Here is a 24464-nt window from a genome sequence, read left to right as displayed (position 1 = left end):
CTTCAGGTGGGCAGGGTTCCTGGTGTGACACACTCTACTTATTGATGTACATCCAGCCCCTTTGCGTATTTACTTTGTGGTCACCCTATTCTAAAGTCTATTCACCGTGTGTATTACAGAAACTTCTTTAGAAACACCAAGGGCAGAGCATAATATTAAAAGTAAGAGGTTCATAAGATTTATAGAACAGCAATGATGCCGTTGCATGATATTTATTACAAATTTGATAACCTTTAAACTACCTCCAGATCTCCACTTAGCTATACTATTTCTGGAGTAAGACTTGCAAAATAGAGTGATGTCTATCACAGGTGTTATAAATATTAATTTTCTTTTCCTAAAAAGGAGAAATATTAAATATAAGATATTAAAGCAAAATCGCAAAGGGTGAAAGGAGGGGAAATTTTATGCGCTCATGAAAAGATGTAAATAGAAAATCTCTAAACTTGGCTAGCTTAATGAAGTGAAAATGTTCCATTTTCACGGGATCGGGTGAGGGTGGCCGGCGTGGGGGTGGGGCGGGGTGTCATGGGCACAGCTCCGAGGTTTCTGTTTCCCCCAGGAGAACGTGGGGTGGGTTCGGCGTCAAGGGCACAGAAGTGGGACGCATCCTGGCCCCTTGACTGTCCACCTGCCCTTTCCAGGTACCTAGCGCGTCCCAGTGTGGAGATTTAACGAAGAAAAGAAAAGAAAATGTGACATTTTCATGTCTAAAACTAGAGTTGAGTATGGCAAATTGCAAATCAAAGTGAATGTTTATTGTGTCCAGAGCTGTGGTGCCTGACTCTGTGTAAACCCCCCTGCCGCTACTGCTATAGTGCATCCGAGATACGTAAGTAGCTGAAGTTTCTCTCTAGAGAGTTTAAGATGCTAACAGCTCTTGAATTATTATTTTAGGAGAGAGACTGCTGCTGATTGGAAAGTGGTGTTTGGCATCAACAATCTTGACCACCCATCATCATACATTCAGACGCGCCTCGTGAAAACCATCATCCTGCACCCTCGCTACAGTCGAGCAGTGGTGGACTATGACATCAGCATAGTGGAGTTAGGAGAAGACATCAGCGAAACTAGCTACGTCCGGCCAGTCTGCTTACCCAGCATGCTGCAGTCACTAGAACCTGATACATACTGCTACATCACAGGCTGGGGGCACATGGGCCACAAAAGTAAGCCAGGGTCGTCAGCAGCACTTGTTTTCAGCTTGTAACTAAAAACACTGGGTTATTTCCTAGCTTTTGGCAATGATTTCTCATTTTCACTTCTAAAAGTATAGCCGCAAATGGTAAATACTAAGCATGTGTATCACAGTCTCCCTTCTATGCAAATTGTCGACGTCCATACTTTATCACTGGCACTTAACCTGCCAAGATCAGATGCGACCTCAAAAATCCTTCTCAACACCTCAGAATCTTTCTCCAGGGATCCACTAACAGTGTTTTAGAGTTGCTGTGTAGGATGAGACCTGTCAGTCAACCCTGCTTGGATGGTCTCCATTGATGTTTTACACTATCTGCAGGCAAATGCACTCGGAGCCTTTATCTAGCGGTTAGTCAGTTGCATTCCCGCAGTAAGGCTGCACAGTCACATTTCCAATTCTGCATTATGATTTGGTCTTGTCAACATCTTTAACACAACTTGTAAGTTCTAGAAAGAAAACCAATTTGCTATTTGCCTATTTAAAGTGATTCAAATTGTTTGGCTCCCTAGATGATTTAAACATATAAAACATAGAAATTTAAAAACTTGTAGTAATTACTCCCAGCCCCCAGAATGGACTCTCTCATTTTGCTTAACTTATTAAAAGTTTGGAGTAGGAATTTAATCAAGGAGACATTTTTCTTTAAGGATAATTCCCGGCCACTCCGATTGTATCACGGGCACTGCCATGGCTCTCAGGAATGGTGATGCATGTTGGTGTCCTGTTTGTTATCTACCTTAACAACCGCTAATTTGAAGGACAGTTTTTTTTTTTTTAATTTAATCAGATAAATTTTGAGCTGAGTTTATTTTCATATGATCAATTGAGGACAGAAAGAAAAATTCAATAGAAGTTAAGTCAATGACTTCTGAAAAGCTCCCATGTAAGAACTTCGACTGTATATGATATCACCATTCCTGCACATCTTGGTTTCTAAAAGCTATAATTAGTACTGTGACATGAGATAAGAGCAGTATATACTTTCCGTTGCCTCTACTTTTATTGTTCCCACAACATCCACACCAAATTCAGAGCGATAACGTAAATATCTCACAAACCACATATATAGTATAGCATAAAGAGCAAGGGTCTGAATTCAGTGAAAAAGATCTGACTGACCCTGATTGTACCACTTTCTAGCTTTCTATACAGTAGACCAAATAATAGCAACTGTCTAAGTCACAGGATTATCGTAGATTAAAGACGGTAGGCTCAGAGAATGCTAAACGGAAGTGTTAGTACCCAATACATGTCAGCAAAGGTTTTCATTACCATTCATTCTTTTGACAACTCATAAAACTTTCACTGTCTGCATCACATTGATTTTTCCAAACATGATTCTTTCTTCCAGTAAATTACCCTATACATATGCACTGCTCTACCATCACTATAAAAAAGGACAGTGCGTATAATTTTGTAGAATGGTAAAACAACAAAAATTTCATGCTTTGAGAAATCCATTATTATTCTACAAGAACTTTGAAGCAAATTGGAATTCACATATTCTCTCTGCTAACACTAAAGAATGGCTTTGTTCATTTCAATATCTCTGTCATATATTCTAGGATTAAAAGTTCTTACCTCAACTAAGGGCTACAATAGCACATGGTGAGGCACATTCTTCAAACCCAGGATAGGGCAGCCCTCCCTCTGTCACAGTGAACAGATGTTGAGACCGGTAGCAGAATAGGGCTGATGTGCTGAGCTGACACTGAGCTGGCAGCCTCCTATCTGGGGCCGAGTCGTGGACTTATTATTTTTCATTTTATTGCAGTGGCTGTTGTTTTTATTACAGCATATATAATAAGAGGGAGAAAGATGAGCCAAGTTACCTAACCAAGTTACTTAATCACTCTGTGCCTCAGTTTTCTCAATTTAAAAAAAAGGGGGTTTGACTAGATGATTGCTCTTAACACTTCTAATTGGAAAATTCCAATTCCAAACAAGCCTTGTCTTTGAAATGACATTTGGAATAAAGTATATGTTTTTTGGGGTATAAAAATATAATCATTTTATATATGGCTAGCCTAATTTTTGAGTCATTTAGGCCTTTTATGCATTTATTTTTTCTTCTTTTTAAAAACTCCAGTGCCTTTTAAGCTGCAAGAGGGAGAAGTCCGCGTTATTTCTCTGGAGCAGTGTCAGTCCTACTTTGACATGAAGACCATCACCACCCGGATGATATGTGCTGGCTACGAGTCTGGCACAGTTGACTCGTGCATGGTAAGTTACTTCCTGGTTACCGAGGCAATTCAGTTCAGCACTAACTACAATGGGTCCACATAAACTCATTTTTATGCATGTGTGGCCCTTCGGAAATATTTTTTGAAAATTATTTGTTACCAGATATTTATTCGCAGTGTGGCTTCCATCATCCGGTCCCCAAGTGACCTGTCTTACTATCTCCATGCTCTTTGCTCAGGTTGCCTTCGGCTTTCTCATCCACTGCATGAGGAAAGGCACCTAGACCAGCAACAGGAGGAAAACACCATTGTTCTGGTCTATGTCACTGGGCCATTTTAGTGGCTAAGACAAATGCATGTCTAAGAGGAGCAGGTTGTAATCATGGCTCCAACCAGGCTGCCCCAGGAAGGAGGGGAACACCAAAAGATGTTTCCTCTGTCAGGGTGATGGCATTAAAACACACACAATCCCAGCTTCCCAGGTGTGTGACAGAGCTACCTCCATCTCAGCACATGGTCACATTGACATAGTTTAGGCCTGCACTTAATTGTCGGCATGTCTTCAGATGTCACTGAACATGATCTTCAGATCCTCAGGATTCCTGGTCACAACAATTCGTAGACTGTGCTAACTTAGCCATTCAGGGAAGCATTTTATTTTTACTTAAAAATTCATTGAATAGTGTACTGGACTGGCTTCCAGGAAAGGATAAAAAAGTATAAGCACTTAAAGAAGCTTATGACATAGTAGGGACAGCAGTTATCATACTTCACTGCTAGGAAGCACCGTCATTTCACTGCTTTGGAGTAGATCGAATCGCCCCCTCCCACCAACATCATAGAATTGAGGAAGAAATGCAACAATGTGTTACCACTAACCTAATAAAACACTTTTGCTTACCTTATTTCAGAGTGGGCAAATCAGGGGATTGGAAATGGCCCAGTGGTGATTCCTTAGACAGTTGTCAGGGGAAAGAGGGAGGCAGACGGATGGCTCCCTGAGTTTCACTGAGACCATCTTCCCTTTGGCCTTGTGACCACAAATTATTCAGCTGAGGTGAGCAGTGGTAGAGGAATCCCTGCCTTCCATGCAAGAGGTCCAGGTTTCTTTTCCTTAGCCAAAAAAAAAAGTGTTTTGGGAGGCAGCATGGTGTGGTGCTTGGGACATAGCATTTGCAGCCTGAAATATCTGGGTTGTATCCCATCTCTGCTAGTATGAACAAAGTGACCTGTCGAAGTTGTCTGACCTCTCTAGAAAGTTTTCTCATGAGTAAAATGGGGCTGATTCCAATTTGCAGGGTGTTTCAAAGAGTAAGTTAATAGATATGAAACCCCTATCTTTCACATACCTGTGTGTGATGTATGCCACATACACTGAATGAATAGTAATTTTACAAATGTTAACATCTATCAGCCGGTGCTTACTTTGTTGCAGGATCTCTTCCAAATGCTGTATAATTACTCATTTAATCCTTACACTCACTCCTTGTGGCAGTACCATTGTTTTTCCTAGTTTACAGATCAAGAAAAGAAAGGAACAGAGAAGTTGAGTAATTTACCCCGTATCACCCAGCATGAAGATGGTAGAGTGAGGATATGAACCCAGGAAGTCTGGCTTCAGGATCCACATTTTGGGCTGCTATACTATCCTACTAGCAATGATTAATGTGAACACATTTCTCCCTGCCCCCAGAATGTCTTGGTGTTCTACCAAAAAGTAGTGTCTCTTTATCTCTTGGTAATTGCTAAGGGCGGGGCAGGAAGAAAACTTTCTCCTTGAAAGAAAATTGAAGGCTATGCACAACACAGGCACAGGCATGTTCATGTTATGAGGTCTCATGGGAACCAAGTCATGCCAGCTTCTACAGCAGTAGGAATTCAGTGCTGTGGATATCTCAAATGCATACCAGAGGTTCTCTAACATGACCCCAGGTAGAAAACGACAAAACACAAAACAAACAAAAGCTACTTTTTAGTAGGTCTGGAGGAAGACTGTTCATCGGAATCTCTCATTATCTTCCTTATTAACGGAACACACTGAAAGCCATGGGCACCTCTGTTAAGGCCTGAAAATCATAGGGATCAATGCTGGAGCGAAACACAAGCTGTGGCCTAAAGCCCAATAGTGCTAAGAGGGAAATAGGACCAAAAAGACAGACCAAATTGTGCCTCAGCTGTATTCTCCCTTTCGTTTTTAATTGCTGCTTCTTCATCTATTGTTTTCTACCTTACAAAGGTCTGCTGCCTCACTGAGCCCATCTCAAACCCACATCTTAGGAAGGCACTCTTGTTCCTCTCCAGCTGGAAGAAATCGCTCATTCCTTTGAAGACACCTTTATTTATAGCCCTTAGATTTTGCTTTCATGTAAAGATATTCTTGTTACCCAGTGGCCTTTTGGCCTTTAGGAACAAAAGTAGTGACTTCTTCATCTGTGCAGATTCTAGCATGGTGTTTGCAAAGAGTAGATGCTAAATAATTATTTGGCTAAATTTCCGATCTGGAAATGTAGAGCTGACCCATAAACATGTTCCATTTTAAATCACTCTCTGGCATACTAGCTCAACCTAAATAAGTTAGCATCTTCGCATTTCTTTTATATAAGGGGAGGTGAAAATGTGTGTGGGTTATGTCTAATAAAAATATTTCCACTAAATTTTACTTTAAAAAATTCAATTAGGCTTTTGGGCAGAACAACATATTCAGTTCCTTGCAAGGTCTATGCTTTTTATTTAGGTTTATGGCAGTGGTAAGTTATGAACGTAAAGATCACCACTTCCGCAAAAGCACACAGCGAAATTGAAATTCAATTTTGCTTTAACGGCAGTCATATTCACTAACATTTCTAAGAAGCAAGATATCTCAGTAGTTATAGAGTTGGAGTCATGGTGCCAGACTGCCTGAGTTCGAATCCTAGCTCTGCCAATGAACAAGTTATAAACTTGTGCTTCAGTTTCATTATCTCCAAAATGGATATAATAATTATTATTGTTAATATCAACTCATAGGGATTTCATAAGGACTAAATGACCTAATACAGGGAAAGTGTTTAGAAGAGCATCAATAAACATGATTATTATTTATTCTCCAACATTGCCAAGTGGGAATGACCATAGATATACTTCCAGTTTGAAACTCTTGTAAGGCAGGGAATATTCGTAAATTTTCACTATGAGTTCACATACTTATTTTCTAGAGTATCAATCCATCTCTTCTGAGGCAGTGGAGAATACACTTCTCTGACCTACTCTGATCTTTTCAAATGCAGCAAACATTAACATCTATAAAGTCATATGTATGCAAAAGAACTGAATAAACTAAATTGCGACACTTAAATTTACATATTAAGAATGAAAATCTCTGTGCATGTAAGATAAAATATAGCCTATAAATAAAATACTTCAAATAATTCTTATATGGTGTTTTCCATTCAAGTATGCTAATTGAAGTGGTACTGAAAACTATTAAGAAATGCAGTAAGTGGTCCCTGAGCGTGCTTTATTTAAGGCATTCGTTTCATAGCAAGAATCTCGAAAGTAGTAGTGACTTCGGAATATTTTTCTATACTGCTTTGTAGGAAGAAAATCGAATATCCCGTTTTTGGTATTTTCTACATTTGTAAAATGGATCAAATTTAAAGAATAAATTATGAGAGAACCAATAGTGATACAATAAATTTAAAAATATGACATATTTTGATAAGTATGAGAAATATCTAAAAAATGTCTTCTGATTTCACAGAAAGAATATATTCCTTTGCCAAATCACTGTCCTTTTCAAATTGAGTTCAAATATCCATTTGAAAGTTCCATTTGTATAGTGAAAAGCATGTTTCCTCCATAGGTTGATAATAACACTTTGTTGAAATTTTCCAAAGTTAAGCTGGATTTGGTTTTATTGTATCCTCAGGATAATATGGACTCTGAAATACTAGTGACTAACATCCACTGCTATTCTTTACAGGGGGACAGCGGTGGACCTCTTGTTTGTGAGCAGCCTGGAGGACAGTGGACATTATTTGGTCTGACTTCATGGGGCTCTGTCTGTTTTTCCAAAGTCCTGGGGCCTGGAGTTTATAGCAATGTGTCATACTTTGTTGAATGGATTGAGAGACAAATATACATTCACACCTTTCTCCTAAAGTAAATCCAAAGATGATCAGAAACTTTGCCAGTGACACTCAAAGAACGTGGCCTTCTTGACTGTGGAGAGCTTCCTGCAGAGAACTGTACAGAAGAACTTTCCGTGGACGAGAATGCTCAAGAGTGCACTGCAAATTTTCATGTTTGTTTTAGTCTAATGTAATTTGTTTTTTTTCCCCCAAGTTTATTTCTATCTTAAGTTCAATGAAAATTTTTTTGTTTTTGTTTAAGAAGCAAAGCATATATTGTTCTTTTGTCAGCCTAACATCGACTAACACAAAATTATCAACTGTGGAGAGAGTTAGGTTAATGAAGACGCTAAGGTAACAGGTTATAAAGTTCCCTCTTATCCAGTCACAAAAGGGACATTGAGATCCAGGTTGACTAATCTTTGCCAGCTTTTGCTTCTTAAGTACAATAACATAGTGGCAACTTTTAATATTAACATTGAAGACTTGCTTTTGATTTATTAAAAGTCAAGATAATTTACATGCTTAAATTATTTACTATTACTCTTCTAAAGTCTGCAAAATTCTGCGCACTAATGAAAGACCGTCAGAAGTAAAAGACAAGTAACATCCTTATAGGTAACTAAAATAGCAGGACACATTAAATGCAAAGCTCTTTAGACATCAGTATTAGCACTTGACATCATAGGATTGCCCATTCTGAATTCAATCAAGATTGTAATTTGGTATAAAAGTCTCCACAGAACCTTCCTATAGCTGGGGTTTGTTCAGTATATCGGTTGGGCACCTTGAGATTTCAACAACTAGGAAAATATTCACAGGAAATATTTTGTTCTGCCTATGTGACAATGAATTTGAGATTAAGTTTCACCAAAGGAGAACTTGTTTTAGACAGGACAGATGCAATTCTTTAGAAAGTTAAATTGCACGCCACCCCCAATTAAATATTTTCCAGTTTTCCCGTGTCTGTCCATTCCAAAAAAGTACAGAAATGTATCTCAAAGCACAGGAACTTTGCATTACATTTTGTAATTTTCCTTGAAAGATGTTTACTCTCTGGTGTTGCCATTTCTTCCCATCGATAATTAAAACAAAATTTTAAAGATACCTTTAAGCACTAGATCACTTTATGCACAGCAATTTCTTAATTAGTGGTTAAGGTATTTTTCCACACCGAAGAGCTTCAAAACACAAATATTCACATATACCTGATTTAATCAGGCCATCCATTTTGCCACATCCAAATGCCTTTGAACAGGTAAGATTTCCTACTGACCTCCACCAGCACCTGGACTGCCTCAGCATCCCACTTAGAGACTGCAATTTTATAAGTGTATTTTTGTACTATTTTCTTATGTGCCCACATATTTGAAATTCAAAAAGTTGTCCTGACACTTTTTAGGTTTATATCTTCTTCTGTAGTTTGTATAAACCTACTGAGAATGTAAAATCCAGCAACTGAATTTTGATCACAACTGTATGAAAGTTTAAGAACATGTCAGTTTCGTTATAGTTGTAGGTATATACTTAAACAACTTTTAGCCCTGCTCAACTTATGCTCAGTGAAATGTACATACTATACTTACTTTAAATAACCACTAATACAAATAAAACGGTATAATCTTTGTTTTTGTTGGATATGGAGCATGGATAGTAAGTCCTAGGAAACTGTCTCCCTCTATAATAGATGGCACCCAGCTTCCTGCCCGTCAAAATTTACCTTATATCTTACTCTCACAGGAACATGCTTATTTTAGATGACAGATGACTCTTTGATTAGTCTGAAATTAGAGGTTGCTAATGGTCTCAAATCACTGTTGAGTACTCTAGCCCTGGTAAGAGTGTGAGGATCTTTAATGTCTAGAGTACATTTTGGGAAACTGATCCAATTCTTTCATAGCCTTTTGAGGCAAAATTATACCCCTAAAATGTGTATTTGTCAATTTCTTTTGACTACTAGGAGCAATAATACAATGCTGGGTCCCCCAAAATTTGGTGAAATATGCTGCCTACCAAAATGCAACAGATCACATCAGTTTAGGTAACTTGTGTAAAAGAGTTATTCGCTTGTAAATGAGACCTTTTTAAGACTCAATACAGATCACAGTTCTCTTTCACCCGAGGGCCAGATGTGTTTAAGAACTTAGAATTTTTCAAAAATTTAAAGACACACTTTAGCATCCCGCAAAAAATACAATTTTTGTAGCAAAATATATGAAAATTATATTGAGTATATAAATAGCTTCGCATATGTTTAGGGCACAGAGTTTGTGCCTAATTCATGAAAAATTTTTCAGTTTTCAGAGTTCTTGGGATTTCGGAATTGTGGATGAGAGACTGTGGCCCCATAGCACGAACACTCAAGACTTCCGTTTACTCACATGTACAGATACTTCACATTTTGGAGAATGACCTTATGTTTATAGTCTTTTTATCTCATTCTTTTTTATCCTTAGATTCTAACCCTTTATTTATTAGTTAATATATCTATCAGAAGATGATGATCTCAGGGAATGAATGTCAGCTGCTAAGAGGATGACAGATGATATGACAGCACTGATTTTCTACATATGAAGAAAGTCACAACATTCTACTAAAAGTCGTATTTTGGGATTTTCCTTCTAAGTTTTGGTACCAATTATAGCTGGATTCAATGAGTATCTATAGGAGTGAAGACAGTTTTTCAGTACACGTTATTTATTAAACAATTTATTTAAAAAACACCCATAAGGAAGTGTAAAGCACTTCCATTAGCCACGTGGGATTCTGAAAGTTCTGAAAATGAGTCTATATAAAACACTATTTGCAACAATATCAGGAGCCTACAAAAAATGGTATACCAGGACAATAGGCAGCAGGTAGAAGATTAAGCCCTGAGAACAGTTTAATAGTCATTAAGACAACCTTGATATAGACATGGAGATTTCATGAAGGAAATTCTGGGTGATTTGTGGCTGATAATTTTCAGATGAACAGATAAGGAACTTTAAAAGAACTCAACAAGAACACATAATCTGGCCTTACTTGGTATAAACTAGTTTTTCTGTTCCAACTAAAGCCAGCACACATGATTTGCAACAGCAGTTAACCTGCTATAGACATTCAGGTCCTAAAATGTCCTAAACGAATTTTTCTAAGAACATCATGGAATCTTCCTGAGAACCACCTGTATTAATCTCAATTCACAATATCTCATTTTTAGAAGTTACAACACCAGAAAAGTTGCATGGTATCGTAAAATCTATGAACCCTCAAATGGTCTCCTGAAGATTGTTTTGAAATTGATTGTCTCATTCTGATCAGGCTATTGTCAGTTTTAGAGTACAGGAAATTGCCAAATGGACTGACCATAGGCTCAGTTGATTCTATCTGCCTTAGCCATGGCCTTTTCCCCTCGATTAACATGTGCACAGAGGCAGACCTCAAGAAAGGTATCCCTTTGACTGGAAGCTGAGAGAGAAACATGTTCCCATTACCTGATGAAACCCTGGCATCCCCTGCCCCTTCCCAATGAAGGCTCCACCTCAGGAACACACTCGAATGGCCAGAGCGGTATGCCTAACATCCTTGGTCAGAAGACCAAAGGCATCTCCCCATTGGAAATAAAAAGCTATTAATAATCACTAACTATATTTTAAATAGTACCATTATTATCTTATAGTAGGTACACTGTTGTTTAAAAGGCTCTTGGGATTTTTTTCTTTGGAAATTAACCATTTATAACATTTTTTTCTATGTTGAAATCTCTGAGTCCTAACTAAACAATCTAAAACTACTTTTTTTTTCTTAATAAAGAAAATCAGATTGGAGTCTGCTCATTTAAAGTATTTCTCTGGAAGCTGAGATTTCACAGTAAAATAACTACATCTCAAATGAATCTCCTTGAAAATGTCTATATATCTAAGACAATTAAAATGCTTTTACAAAATCCAAAAAGTTTCATAAAAGCATTTGATTCTGAATTATATATTTAACTTCCCCAAACTCTGTCCAGGTCAAATTCTATCCTCTTTTACAAATGTCTCTATAAACATACAATAAAGGTTATCTCACTGGCTTTTCCAAGCCCAGTAAAATGTTCATGTCCTTTAAGGGAGAATCCGAGTTATTCTTGCTTGGTAGAGGTGCCTCTTCAAAGTCTCTCTTCCAAACCTGAAGGAATACTTACAAATCTAAAGAGGATATCCTGCTTTTTAAACCTGAGGGTCCAGTCATTCCTGAGGTCTTAGTTTCAGAGTAGTCTGAGTCTAACACAGTTTCACATATAGTTACGTTTCCTTGCTCCACAGCACAGGAAGTTGCTGACATCATTGCAAAGACATCAGAAGGGCCAGACATGGGTTTTCTTTCTGACTTGGCAGTTGAGTGTTCAGCATACTTAGATGTCACTTGACCCATCTTTCCAGCCCCTCTCCACTTCTTGAGGGCTTCAATCCTTTCCTCTGGAGTCAGTCTGTCAAAGTGCTTAGCCCTCAGAATTGGAGATGGAAATAGGGATCCCTGAAGAACTCGGTATATAAACCTAGGTTGCAAAAAGCATCATGGAATTACATTCATCTCACATGCATCATGGGACAAAAAATACTCATCAATTAAAAAAAGTAAAAGGCTCTAGTGGCCATTTGCCTCCTTGAAGAGGGAGGACAAACAAGATATAAAAAGAAGATAACAATATTAAATAAACTGATATTTGTAAAGCACTTAAGGAAAAGTGAATATCCTTAAGTCCCTGTTAAATAACTAACATATAAAATCTATAACAGTAGAGATACCAATAATGCTACCTCACAGGCGTAATGTTAGGTTAAATAAGAAACTACAGGAGACGGCTCCATAGTGTAGTGGTTAGCACGTCTGCTTTACACACAGAAGGTCCTGGGTTTACGCCCCAGGTGGAGCCATGGACCATATCCTGAGTGCGCCGAGCCCTGGGTGCATGCCACAAGCGTGTGGGAGGAGACATCCCACTTTCAGAGATCTAGTTCTTAAAAAAGAGAGATGGCAACATCCGTAGGTCAGGGGTGGAAGGGTGGGGAAGGGAATTAGAGGGGGGAAAAAAAACTACAGCAGGCAGTATTGGCACATGCAAGTGTTCACAAAATGCCAGCTATTAATGTCCTAAAGCTGGCAGTGTTTATGCTATTACAGCATTCTCAAAAACCTTTTGAGTTGCCAAAGTATGTCATGGAGATATATGCCATTAGATAAAAGGCTCCTCCACAGATTTTTTTCTGTATAATCCCATCTTCTCTTCTGGTGGCTGCAGAGATGGTTGAGGGGATCCATGAGTCACAGGTCTAATCTCTTAAGCACTAGCAAAAGGTTGTCCAGCCACATTCTTGGCCTTTTCTCTAGAGCACACCCCTAACAGTTAATCTCCTAATTTTAGTAACTTTCAAAATCTAAATAGGCTGAGGATTTCCTACATCTTGTTCCTTTTGGCTTACCAGTTCATCTTTTCTCTTTTCTCTCACATTTACAATAAGCAACATGAAGAAACCAGGCCAAATCTTCAACACCTTGCTTGGAAATCTCAGCTAAATATTCAAGTTCATCATTTACAAATTCTGCTTCCAACAAAACAGTAGTGTTTTCTGCCACTATATTGCAAATATCCACTTATCTTAAATTCTCGATAACATATTCCTCATTTCTTTTTGAGTCTTTACCATCTGTGCCTTTAACTTTTACATTTCTAGCAACGTTCTGTTTGTGATGATATATGTATTTTCTAAGATGATATAAGCTTTCTCTACCATGCTCTTTATGAAATTCTCACCAGGAGGAATTTGAATGTCCATATTTCTACCTACAGTCTATTTAAGGAAGGCCAGTATTTTTCTATGATGTACCTCAAAATTCTTCCAGCTTCTGCCCATTATCCAATTTCAAAGCCAATTTCCACATTTTTAGGTATTTGTTACAGCAGCACCCATTTTCCTGGTACCAAAACCTACATTTGTTTCCTATGGCTGCTATAACAAATTACCATAAACTCAGAACTTAGAACAACAAAAATTTATTCTCCCATAGTTATGGAGGCCAAGGATTCTGAAATCAGTTTCACTGTGCCAAAATCAAGGTTTTAGAAGGCCCAGACTTCCTCTGTAGGCTCTACAGGAGAATTTACTACTTGCCTCTTCCAGCTCCTGGTGGCTGTGAGCATTCCTCAGTTTATGGCTGAGGAAACTAGTGCCTTCTCCTCTCCTGTCTGTGTCAACTCTCCCCCTGCCTTTCTCTTATAAGGACACCTGTGATTACATTTAAGGACAACTTAGATAATAACAAGATAATCTCCCCGTCTCAAGATCTTTAACTTAGTCACATCTGCAAAGTCCCTTTTGTTACATAGGGTAACATTCACAGGTTTCAGGGATTAGGACATACATATCTTCTAGGGGGTCATATTTCAGCCTACCACAACACTATTAGATAGAATTGTACAGTTAATACTCTTGAATGAAATTTCGAAGGCTCTAATTTTAATGTCCCTTCGTGGATTCTACAAGTTCATCTTGTAAGTGTTTTTAATTTGAAAGCTGGTAATAACAGTGAAAACTACAGAAATATCTCAGTTCAACAGTGATATCGTTAAGTATACAATGATAACCACCATATAACGACTCAGGTGGGTTTTTTAAATGCATTTTTAGAAGGGATGTGCATTAGCAGCAAAGGTTTGTGACCATTGTGCCTTATGATGGCGTTACAGATTGGTGCTGGCCAACTTTTTTTCCCAATGGGCTAAGTAGTAATATTTCAGTCTTTGTGAGCCAGAGACTATCTTTCAGAACTATTCAATTCTGCTGTTAAGAGAGCAAAAGTAGCCATAGACAATATATAATTAATGAGTATGGCTATGTTATAATAAAACTTTGTTTACAAACCAGACAGCAAGCCAGATTTGGCTTGTGAGCCACAGTCTGTCAACCCTGTTAGAGAATAAGAGGAAATCACCATTGTTTAAAAAGATAAAACAACTATTTGCTATAGTGTTTTTAGCTAAACATTTATAAAACCATAAAAAAGTACTCCAACAGAGCTTAAAAAAAATCTATAGCTACAAACTTCTATAGCCATTTCCACCCCAAGTCATAATAGAAATGAAGTTAAACTAAAATGAGAAGGATAACTGAGGCCAGATAAGGGAGGGAAGTTGTACAGTTTTATTTACAGATCGCAGTAGACTGTTACTTGTCCCTCAGTACACATTATCCCTCTTCTTCCTTTTAGAAATCCACAGATTTTAGCCACTCAGAGTCTACAGACCAAGGTTCTAGTTAATGGAATATGAGCAATGATGTGTACAACTTCTGGGGTATGCTATTACAAAAAGAAAAATAGAGAGAGAGAGAGAGAAAAGCTGCTTGCTCTCCATTTTCTCTTTCTTCCTCCTGCATGCAGACAAGGACTGAGATATGCTGATGATGACTCATTTTCAATCATGCAGATGAGGGCGACACCCTGGGGAGATGGCAGAACGAAAAGATAAGTCCTTGGATAGCCTCAAGGAGCAAAGCTGGGTGACTTCAGAAACATGGTGAAGTGAGAGATGTCCACAGATCTCTCCCCTTGAAATAACAATAAGCTGAACATCTAAAACTCAACAAAAAACACCCAACTTGCACATCAGCACATCTGAGCAAGAGATCTGCACATAAGAGCTACCACAGGACAGAACCCTGGGTGTCAGGTGGTGGACTGGGAGAAACAAAGAAGCTGCCTCTCACAGCTGGAGCTAGCAGTGCAGTGAATTCTCTGAACAGTTTTGCATGGGAGAGCTGTGAGCTCCACACAATGGCGGTGCCTAGGGATCAGGGCAGAAAGCAGAGAAGTAGTGGGGACGGCAGAGAAGCGACAGTTGATTATTACCAGCCGCGGTTGCAAAACGTGAAGTTGAGCCGTAGCCCCGATCCCCTAACCAAGAGGTCCCCTCCTCCCATATCCTCCAAGACCGAATACCGCAGAGCCCCAGGGGAATCTGAGCAAATGCTACCAAAACTGTTGCTAACACTGACAGGGACAGGGACTGAGACTGAAAGTAGTGAGCAGGATTGAATATTTATAAGAAAAAAAAGGCATTATTAAGAATGAGGCCCAACTTCAAACTATACTACAAAGTGACAATAATCAAGACGGCATGGTATTGGCAGAAATACAGACACACGGATCAGTGGAACAGAATTAAGAGTCCAGAATAAACCCATATTTATATGGGCAAATAATTTTTGACAAAAGAGTCAAAAACATACAGTGGAGAAAGGAAAGCCTTTTCAATAAATGCTGCTGGGAAAACTGGAAAGACATCTGCAAAAGAATGAAACTAGACTGTTGTCTATCATCACACACCAAAATTAACTCAAAATGGATGAAGGAACTGAATATAAGACCTGAAACAATAAATTTCATAGAAGAAAACAAAGAACCTAAATTCAAGGACCTTGGACTTAAAGAGGATTTTATAAATTTGAACTCAGAGGCAAGGGAAGTAAAAGCAAAAATAAATAAATGGGACTACATCAAACTAAAAGCTTCTGCAAAGCAAAAGAAACCATCAACAAGGTAAAGAGACAATCTGTCTTTAAATAGGAAGTGAGGTGCCAGGTCATCTAATCCAGGCATGACTACCTTAAACCACACTGGTGTTAGCCACACAGTCTATAAAAAATGGGTAGAAGACTTGAACAGACACTTCTCCTAAGAAGACATACAAATGGCCAACAAACATATGAAAAAGAAAGATGCTCATCATCTCTAGCTATTAGGGAAATGCAAATCAAAACATTGAGATACAATCTCAATAGCTGTTGGAATAGCTGTTATCAACAGGACAAGTAAGAACAAGTGTTGGAGAAGATGCGGAGAAAAAGGAACCTCATACACTGCTGGTGGGAATGCAAATTGGTATGGACACTATGGAAAACAGTATGGATGTTCCTCAAAAAACTAAGAATTGATCTACCACATGATCCAGTAATCTCTCTACTAGGTATTTACCCCAAAGACTTGAAAACTCATATCCGAAAAGATATTTGCACACCGATGTTCATAGCAGCATTATTCATGGTGGCCAGGACATGGAAGCAACCAGTGTCCTACAACAGATGATTAAATAAAGAAGTTGTGCTCCATATATACAATAGAATATTACTCAGCCATAAGAAGAGATGAAATACTGCCATTTGTGACAATGTGGATGGACCTTGAGATAATCATGCTAAGTGAAATAAGCCCGGAAGAAAAAGTTGAAAATCACATGATATCACTTATATGTGGGATATAAACTTAAATGCAACAAAGGAACGGGACAAACGGACTCATAGACATGGACAACAGACTGGTGGTTACCAGAGGGGAGGGGAAGAAAGGGAAGAACCAAGACACATTGTATTAAAATTATCAAAAATCAACGACAAAATCAGAATTCTCAGGGCAGCCAGGGAGAAGAAAAAGGTAACTTATAAAAGAAAACACCCCATCCCAAATAATTAAAAAAGAATAAAAATAAAGGGAAATCCTTTAGATTATCCTCAGACTTCTCAGCACAAACCTTACAAGCCAGAAGGAATAGAATCACATATTTAAACTATTTAGTGAAAGAAACTACCAGCCTAGAATAATGTATCTAACTAAGCTCTCCTTTAGATATGAAGAAGATATTAAGACCTTTCCAGACATACAACTAAGAAGCCTGCACTACAGGAAATAATGAAAGGGGTAGATTTTGTTAACCAATGTCATCAAAAAAAAAAAGAAAAAAAGAAAAAAGAAAAAAGAAACAAAGACACTATTTCTAGATCCTAAGCAAAATTTTATTAAAAAATGAAATTCTGGTAAGGCAGGGCTTTTGTTTTGCTTTTAATTGACCAAATCTTGAGATTTGGCTTTCAGAGGAGGGGAGGGGAAAGAGAAATACAATGAAAAAAAAGTTCCTTCTCTGATTAATATTTTTTTAAGCATCTGATATTTAAAGTTTTACTATTAGAACCATGATGCTTACAAATAACATAACACATGATAACTGTTAAAATACAACAATTTTTTAAAAAAGTTTCCTTTCTAGAGACATCAAATATAGATTATGTACATTTAATTATAAAGTGTACTAGGTGCTTAAAAAAAAGGAAGAAGAAGAAGAAGGAGAAGCAAAGCTGCCCATCCCTGTGGACTGTCAACCCAATAGTTTTCCATGAGAGAAATAAGAGAAATAAACCACTTTTGTTCTCTGGTAAACAGTTAAAATCAGTATTTTAACTAATACACAGACTGACTTCTCCACTGCTAAACAGGGTGGTCTGCCATCCATTCTTAGTATTTGCTTAGAGAATTCCAAGACTATGATTTCACTTACTCTCTTGATAAAACAAATACCATACCTGGGCAGAAGAGCAACATAGGTTGTGAGGACACAAACAAAGTAGAACACTGGATCCAGCATGCACTCCTGCATAATCCAGTAGGGGTTGGATGGTGGATTGCAAGTCACACACATGGCTCCAAAAGCCAAGGCAAAGAAAAAATAAGACAAGATGCTACCAATGATGACCAGCATGTGGATCCAAGTCTGCAAGACAAGAAAACAGAGGAAATGAACACTCATAGTTTTGCAGCCTGGCAAAATCTGCTGTGTTGAAGAGACAGCATGTCTAGGCAGTGGGTGAATGGTGTAACAAACCTCAGGGAATAAAACACAAAATACTGAAGAGCAAAGACAAGAGCATCTTTCAGGAATAGCTCATGTCACTGTTTAAATCCTGTAAAACTAAGTCAAATGCCAAAAGGTAATTCTGATGACCAGATTATTCTAATCATGAACCATGAGGTGCTTGGATTTTCTCCTTAATTTTTTTTCATATAGTCACTCATTGGTCTGTTTCATTAAGGTGATACTTTAATCCAGTGAATCTCAAAGTTTACCCATTCACTCAGGTGGTGGGCATTACTGTTGCTCACCAATGTCCTCACTCTTTTCCCCTAATCAGTATGTGAGAGGACTGTACTTCCCTATTCTCTTGAAAGTAATCATGGTCACATGTCTTTTCAACTTTTTAACTTTTAATATTTTTATTAGTTTTAAATTTTATTTTATTATTAGTTTCAAGTATACATGTCTTGCTTTGATCGTTGAAATGTGAACGGAAGAGATAAGCAAAACTTTCAGGTTAGAAGCACAGAAGAGCTGGCGTACAATTTTCTATGCTGTCTCCTTTCTTTCCATGTTGACCAAGAAGTTTCCCTTGTGGACAATTCCAGATGGTACAGCTACAAGACACAGCCTGGGGCACAGAGCGATCCCTCAGGACAACTGCTTTAGAACTAACTGTCTAGAACCTGTTAACTTTAAAAATGCAAGAAATAAATCTCTGTATCACAGCATAACTTAGCCACCTTCATATCCATATATAACCTGCAATATAACTTTTCTTAATATTTTTCTTCAAACTGGCTCACTTTTTATTTACTTTATTTAGAGAAAAAAAGCAGATATTACCTTTAATGTAACATTAGCATTACCTTTCATGATAGTGCTGAGTCTGGAGTCTGGTCTGTTTTTTTGTTTTTTTTTTACAAAGGTAAATTAGCAAGAGTTGTGATAAAACATAACTACACACAGAATTCCTCTTTGACATAATCCAAAGTATGATGAGATAATCACCTTCACATTATGTAGTGTTCAGTGTTAGTTAACGCAGCGTACAGTACCACTGACATCACAGTGTATACCACAGGGATGTATGTCGTACTTTTCGGGGAAGCATTGCCTTTAATTAATCTTTTTTTGTTTTCTAGGGGCATACTTTCAAACAAGATCCAATTTTCTCCTTTTTGTTTAACCTTGCAAAGTATTTCCCCATGGTCAGTATCTTCACAGGAGTCACAAAGACTTTTAATTTTTTTATAAAATGTACAAACTGCTCAGAAAATGCGAGCTCAATCCTTAAGATCATCATTTCTCTAAAACAATGTATTTTTCTTTCTTTCTCCAATGGCCTTACTTTCCACTGAGCCCTACTGCTTGAAAGGTTTTCTAAGATGTACTTTTGGCAAGTGAGACAGTGCCTTGATGGAATTGGCACATTAGAATGAATTGATACAAGGAAGTTAAAGGGAAACGGTAAAAACCAACAAGGTGTGGGAGGTGGCAATGAGATTGTGAGCCAGAGGTGAAGGGAAACTGATGCATATTCTCAGAATGGTTAACTCTTATTGACAAGGGACCTTCAGTGGCCATGAGTGTGAGAAACAACTGTTTAATGATGCATCCTTTAAAAAGCAGCCACTGTTGTTCTTGGCACTTAGCTTTCACTCCCCTTCTCCTGAGTAAGGATACCCAGGTTATGCACAGTCTTGGTAAGATATTGCTCCTCTAGCTAAATCCCATGATTGGAGCTAAGTAAATGTAATTCTGTCACCACAGACTAAACTTGGGGCACAATGAGGCAAGAGCAGAAAGAAATCTATTAGAGCCAGTTCAGAACACAGTACCATCCTGACAAGCCTGCCATCATTTTCTGTTCCCTGGATCTCTGGATCTCCTGTGGTTCTTCAGGATATTTTTGTTTCATTTAGCCATGGCTCCTAATACATTTTCAATAACTTTTCCATCTGCTCAGGTTAGCCAGAACAGATTGCTGCTGCTCATTACCAGTAAACTCCAACTGACACACTTCATGTGCTAGATATTCTGGAACACTCATAAATGTCAGAATTTATGACACTTCCTTAGGCAATAACTACAAGTATCTACACAATTGTTTAACAATGAACTTAGATATTAAAACAATGCCAAATATTTTAGTTCTAGAATTCCTTTTATTTTCCTTACCTGGTATTTGCAGATATTAAGCTTTTACTACACTTTAGACTTGTAAGGTTTAATTACAGCAAGTTATAAGCAAAGCAAGGTATGCCAAAAATATTCAGCCCCACTTTAGAAATTATTATAAATAATTTTATAATATAACCTCATATAACATTTAAAACTATGACCTCATTCAGCTATTTCCTGTTTGAAATGCATCACTACCAGGATGGTAAATATACATCAAACATTGCTTAGTCATTTATCATTCATTTATCCATTCAAATATTTTTGGAGCACCTACTGTATGCCAGTCTTGTCCTAGATAATGGCATACAGTGGTGAAAAAAATAAACATGAACCCTGCTCACAGAGATGATAGTCTAACGCAGAAGAGAAGCAGCAATAAGATAATCACATAATTAAGTGAATAGTTATAAATTATTATTGAGGATAAAACAAGAGGATGGTATGACAAAATAGTCAGATAAGGGCTTTTTGGGGAAGTAGCATTTTTGTCATTTTGAGATCTAAAATAACATACAAGCAGGGTAAAGAATAGGGATCCAAGAGAGAATAAGGAATACTCCAATCAGAAGATACGGTAAACGCTAAGGCCTTGATATGGTAACAAGTTCAATGTAACTGAGAAACTGAAAGACAGACAGTGCGGTTCCAGCCCTTGAATACGTGAAAATGAGGTTGGAAACAGAAGTAGAGGCTTCACTACATGAAGCCTTAGAGGCCATCTTAAGGCTTTTAGATTTTACACCAAGTACTGGGAAACCACTGAAGGATTTTAGCAAAAGGAGAACAAAAACATATGATTTATGTTTCAAAAAATGACTCTGGTTGTTTTGTAGAGAAGGGTTGGAGGAGTCAAGAACAGAGGTGGGAAGATGAAAGAGGCTGTAGCCATAGTCCAGAAAGAGATGACAGTGGGTTTGACTATAGTAGAGACGATGCCAATAGAAATGAGTGAGCGGCATAAATTATCACAGAGGTAATTTATTCTCCAGAGGTGGGTGGGATGTGCTTCATCTGCAAAGGAAGGTTTACAGTTAAGCTCTCATTATCTGAATCCTACACACTAGCTTTGCTACAGAGAGCTACCTTGTAATCATTTTGATGAAAGGACTTAAGTTTATCATTAAGTCAGCAGCTAAATTCAGAAAGACCTAGCTTTAAATGAGTGGTAGAAATTTTGGAGGGAGAAAAAAATAATTTTTTTTTTTAAATTATGAGGAAGGTATAGAATCATCAATTACTAAAGTCAGCATGCCAGGATTATGGAATAACACCTCTTTTTATTTTAGTTGAAAGGCATCGGCTTGGTTTTGAAAAATGTTGGCCATAGAAGTGTAATTGTTTCTCCAACCTGACTCACCCCTCCATGAATCATCTACCATAGATACCACCAAAGGGACCGGACAGGCGTTTTCCACTTTCTCTGGCTGCACATCAACCTCAGCATCATGGCGCTCAGCAATTAGTAAGAGCAGCCATGAATCACCCTTCTTCCACGGAGTCATCACTCTTCTCATTACCAGTTGTCTTCTAGGCATGAAGGGCTTAGCAGGGTCACTCCTAACAGAAGACATTCCCCCAAGCACAATGAGTTCCAGGCTACTTCAGAATTACTCACCAAACTCTTGCTTTCAATGACCAGATGGAGGAGAATGATGAACAGAGCAGCTGTGTTCAGGGGGTTTCCGAATGTAAAGATGTCAACGTCAGAGCCCTGGTAGGTCTACAAGGAAAGGATGAAAGGTGGTGATCTCGGATTGCTGCGCACACTCAGTGCTGTTCTCACTAACCAGTCATTTCAGGTAATCTTGAACGTTTCCGAAAAAGAGAGACTGACTCTCTCCCAGACAGGCCATCTAATCTTTCAACTTTTCAGTTGGAATTCCTCTTTATTCTGAATCATAATTCATCTTCCCGGAAACTTTTACTCCTATTTCTAGCTTTTTAAGGTGTGGAAAAATATCAAATATGTTTCATTTAACAGAGCTGCAGATCTTCAAAGCAGCTACTGTGGCTAACCTGTTTATATCTCTGCTAAGTAAATATCCCCTTCTCTCCTACATGTATGTTTCCAACTCCTTAAAGTATTCCTCAAATGATACAATTTTCTGATCCTTTAAAATTCTTCTCATTCTCTTGTGAATATACTTCAGGTTGCCTTATCTATATTCCTCTTGAAATGCAGTATACCCAGAATATTCTAGCTGGGAAAATTTAAGTCATTTTATTTGAATAAGAACTAAGGAACAGAAATTGTTACTTAGAGACAGACTATCACCTTTTTTGGTCCTTAATACTGGACTTTCGTTGACACTACCCATGATCAAACTCATCCTCCTCCAGGGAGGGGTATACGTGGGTGGGCAGTTATATCATGCTGCTCTGTGCTTGGTGTTGGCCAAAATTTTTAAATTAATTTTTACACATTCTTTGCTTAGTCACATTCCTTCCATTTTTTACCTGTAAAACAGGTATTTTAGTTTGGGGAGATTTATTTAAGAGCTTAAATTTAATACTCTGAATGTCATTCTGGTAGAATTAGCCCAGAACTCACTAATAATAGATTTTATATTCTGACTTTGCCTCTCTGATGTTGGCTCATCTAATTATATTGCTGAATTTCAATTTTATTTAAGTTATTGACAAAAATTATCAAGGAGTACAAGACTAAAACGAGACCTAAGAGTATTCAACTGGGCATTTCTTTCTAAATTTAATCCATTACCTAACATTTTTTTTTGATTGAGTATAATCTATTCAGTTAATAATCAACTTGATTATTTGAACATCCTACCTGATAATACCCATTCTATATGCTAATACCAGCAATAAAGTACCAGCAAGAAGCATTACCCATTCATTAATAACAAATCCTTTAAGCAAAAAAAGGACTCACTAAGTAAGGCACAAAGAAGCAGACCAGGCTTTGATAGAAGGCATCCAACAGGGTGATCCAGAAGGTGAGGGGTAAGTATGCCTGAAAAGGAAACAGATATTGAGGAGGAAGATTAATAAGGGTCAAAGAAAAATCAAGGAACACAAGCCAGTATTTGTTTTTGCTTCTTTGAGAGAAAACTCTATTCTTTCATTCTCACTCACAAAAGAAGTGAGATTTGTAAATAGTGGTAGAAGAAAGTGGGGTGCTAGCTGAATGAGTTCACAGGTGAACAAAAATCCCTGATGGAACTCTTCAACTCATATTGCTTTTATCACTGGGTCAATCTTAAATCAGCCTGAAACGGAAAGAGTAGTACTAACTTTCCATTTCCTGGTGATAAAAAATTACTCTTGCAAAAACTTTCCAAATCCATCCGCTTCTATTTCCTCTACTCCCTTCATTCCAATTCACTGTCAACTCTTTCTGTGAATGACTGGATAGCCATCTAACTGACCCCTCTGCTTCCTTTCCTACCCTCAGTCCAATCTTCCCAGAGCAGCCAGATGGTTTTTAAAAACTGTAAATCAGAATGCTCCATCTTCTGATCAGCTGACTGCCTTCTATTCCTCTGATGACTTCCCACTGCATTTCCAATATAACCAAAGTTCCTTCCCATGGCCTATAAGGTAGCCCACAAAAGCCCCTGCTCTCCAAGGTCCTCCTCCCATTCTTACCCTCATCATTCACCATGCTCCCACCACAAGAACTTTATTCTGTTCCTCAAACATGCCAAATCCATTATTTCTTTGGGGGCTTTACCTGCGCTATTTTCTCGGCCAGAAATTCTTTGCCCTGGACCTTCCACATGACCAGTTCTTCACTGTTCATATCCTAGCTCAAATATCACTTCCTCACAGAAGCACCCTCAGACCAGTCCAAAAGTAAGGCTCACTCAATCATTTATTACCATGGCATCCTTATGTCTCTCATCACCATTAAAATAATCTTATTTGTTTACCTAATGATTTCCTGTTTCTCTCAACAGAATGCGAGCTTTACAGATTCTTTGATTCTTTTACTCAAGTGATTAAAACAGTACTTGGCACATAGCAGGTACTCAACAAATCCTTGTTGGATTAATAAGCTACACTTATGTGACTTTTCATGTGCTAAACTGCTTTCTACCAAAAGCTTATAGAAAGAGAAAGATCAAGTAGACACACTAGTCAAGTGATTGAAAACAGGTTTTCAGACAAGAGCCAAC

At 38.0% G+C, this 24464-nt stretch overlaps 2 protein-coding genes across 4 annotated transcripts in view; one reads left to right on the top strand and one right to left on the bottom strand.

Moving 5' to 3' along the window:
• CORIN (corin, serine peptidase) overlaps positions 1 to 10050 on the top strand; it is a 207960-nt gene extending 197910 nt beyond the window's left edge. For 2 of the 3 annotated variants that reach the window (XM_006922480.2, XM_006922478.2), the window contains 3 exons: positions 898 to 1169; positions 3291 to 3424; positions 7346 to 10050. In XM_006922480.2, the coding sequence (XP_006922542.1) occupies positions 898 to 1169; positions 3291 to 3424; positions 7346 to 7528 (589 nt within the window). In that variant the 3' untranslated portion in view covers positions 7529 to 10050. The remainder of the gene's footprint in view (positions 1 to 897; positions 1170 to 3290; positions 3425 to 7345) is intronic. The other variant, XM_006922479.2, reaches the window with a different exon arrangement.
• A 136-nt stretch (positions 10051 to 10186) lies between these two features.
• Positions 10187 to 24464, bottom strand: part of ATP10D (ATPase phospholipid transporting 10D (putative)) — a 106277-nt gene continuing 91999 nt past the window's right edge. The window contains exons 20-23 of the mRNA XM_006922476.3: positions 23219 to 23299; positions 21941 to 22045; positions 17870 to 18057; positions 10187 to 12015 (exon numbers count right to left, since the gene is read on the bottom strand). Coding sequence (XP_006922538.1) covers positions 11658 to 12015; positions 17870 to 18057; positions 21941 to 22045; positions 23219 to 23299 — 732 coding nt within the window. The 3' untranslated portion in view covers positions 10187 to 11657. The remainder of the gene's footprint in view (positions 12016 to 17869; positions 18058 to 21940; positions 22046 to 23218; positions 23300 to 24464) is intronic.

Source organism: Pteropus alecto, unplaced genomic scaffold (assembly GCF_000325575.1).
Source record: "Pteropus alecto unplaced genomic scaffold, ASM32557v1 scaffold57, whole genome shotgun sequence".
NCBI classification, from domain to species: Eukaryota; Metazoa; Chordata; class Mammalia; order Chiroptera; family Pteropodidae; genus Pteropus; species Pteropus alecto.
This window is presented reverse-complemented; position numbering and strand designations above follow the sequence as displayed.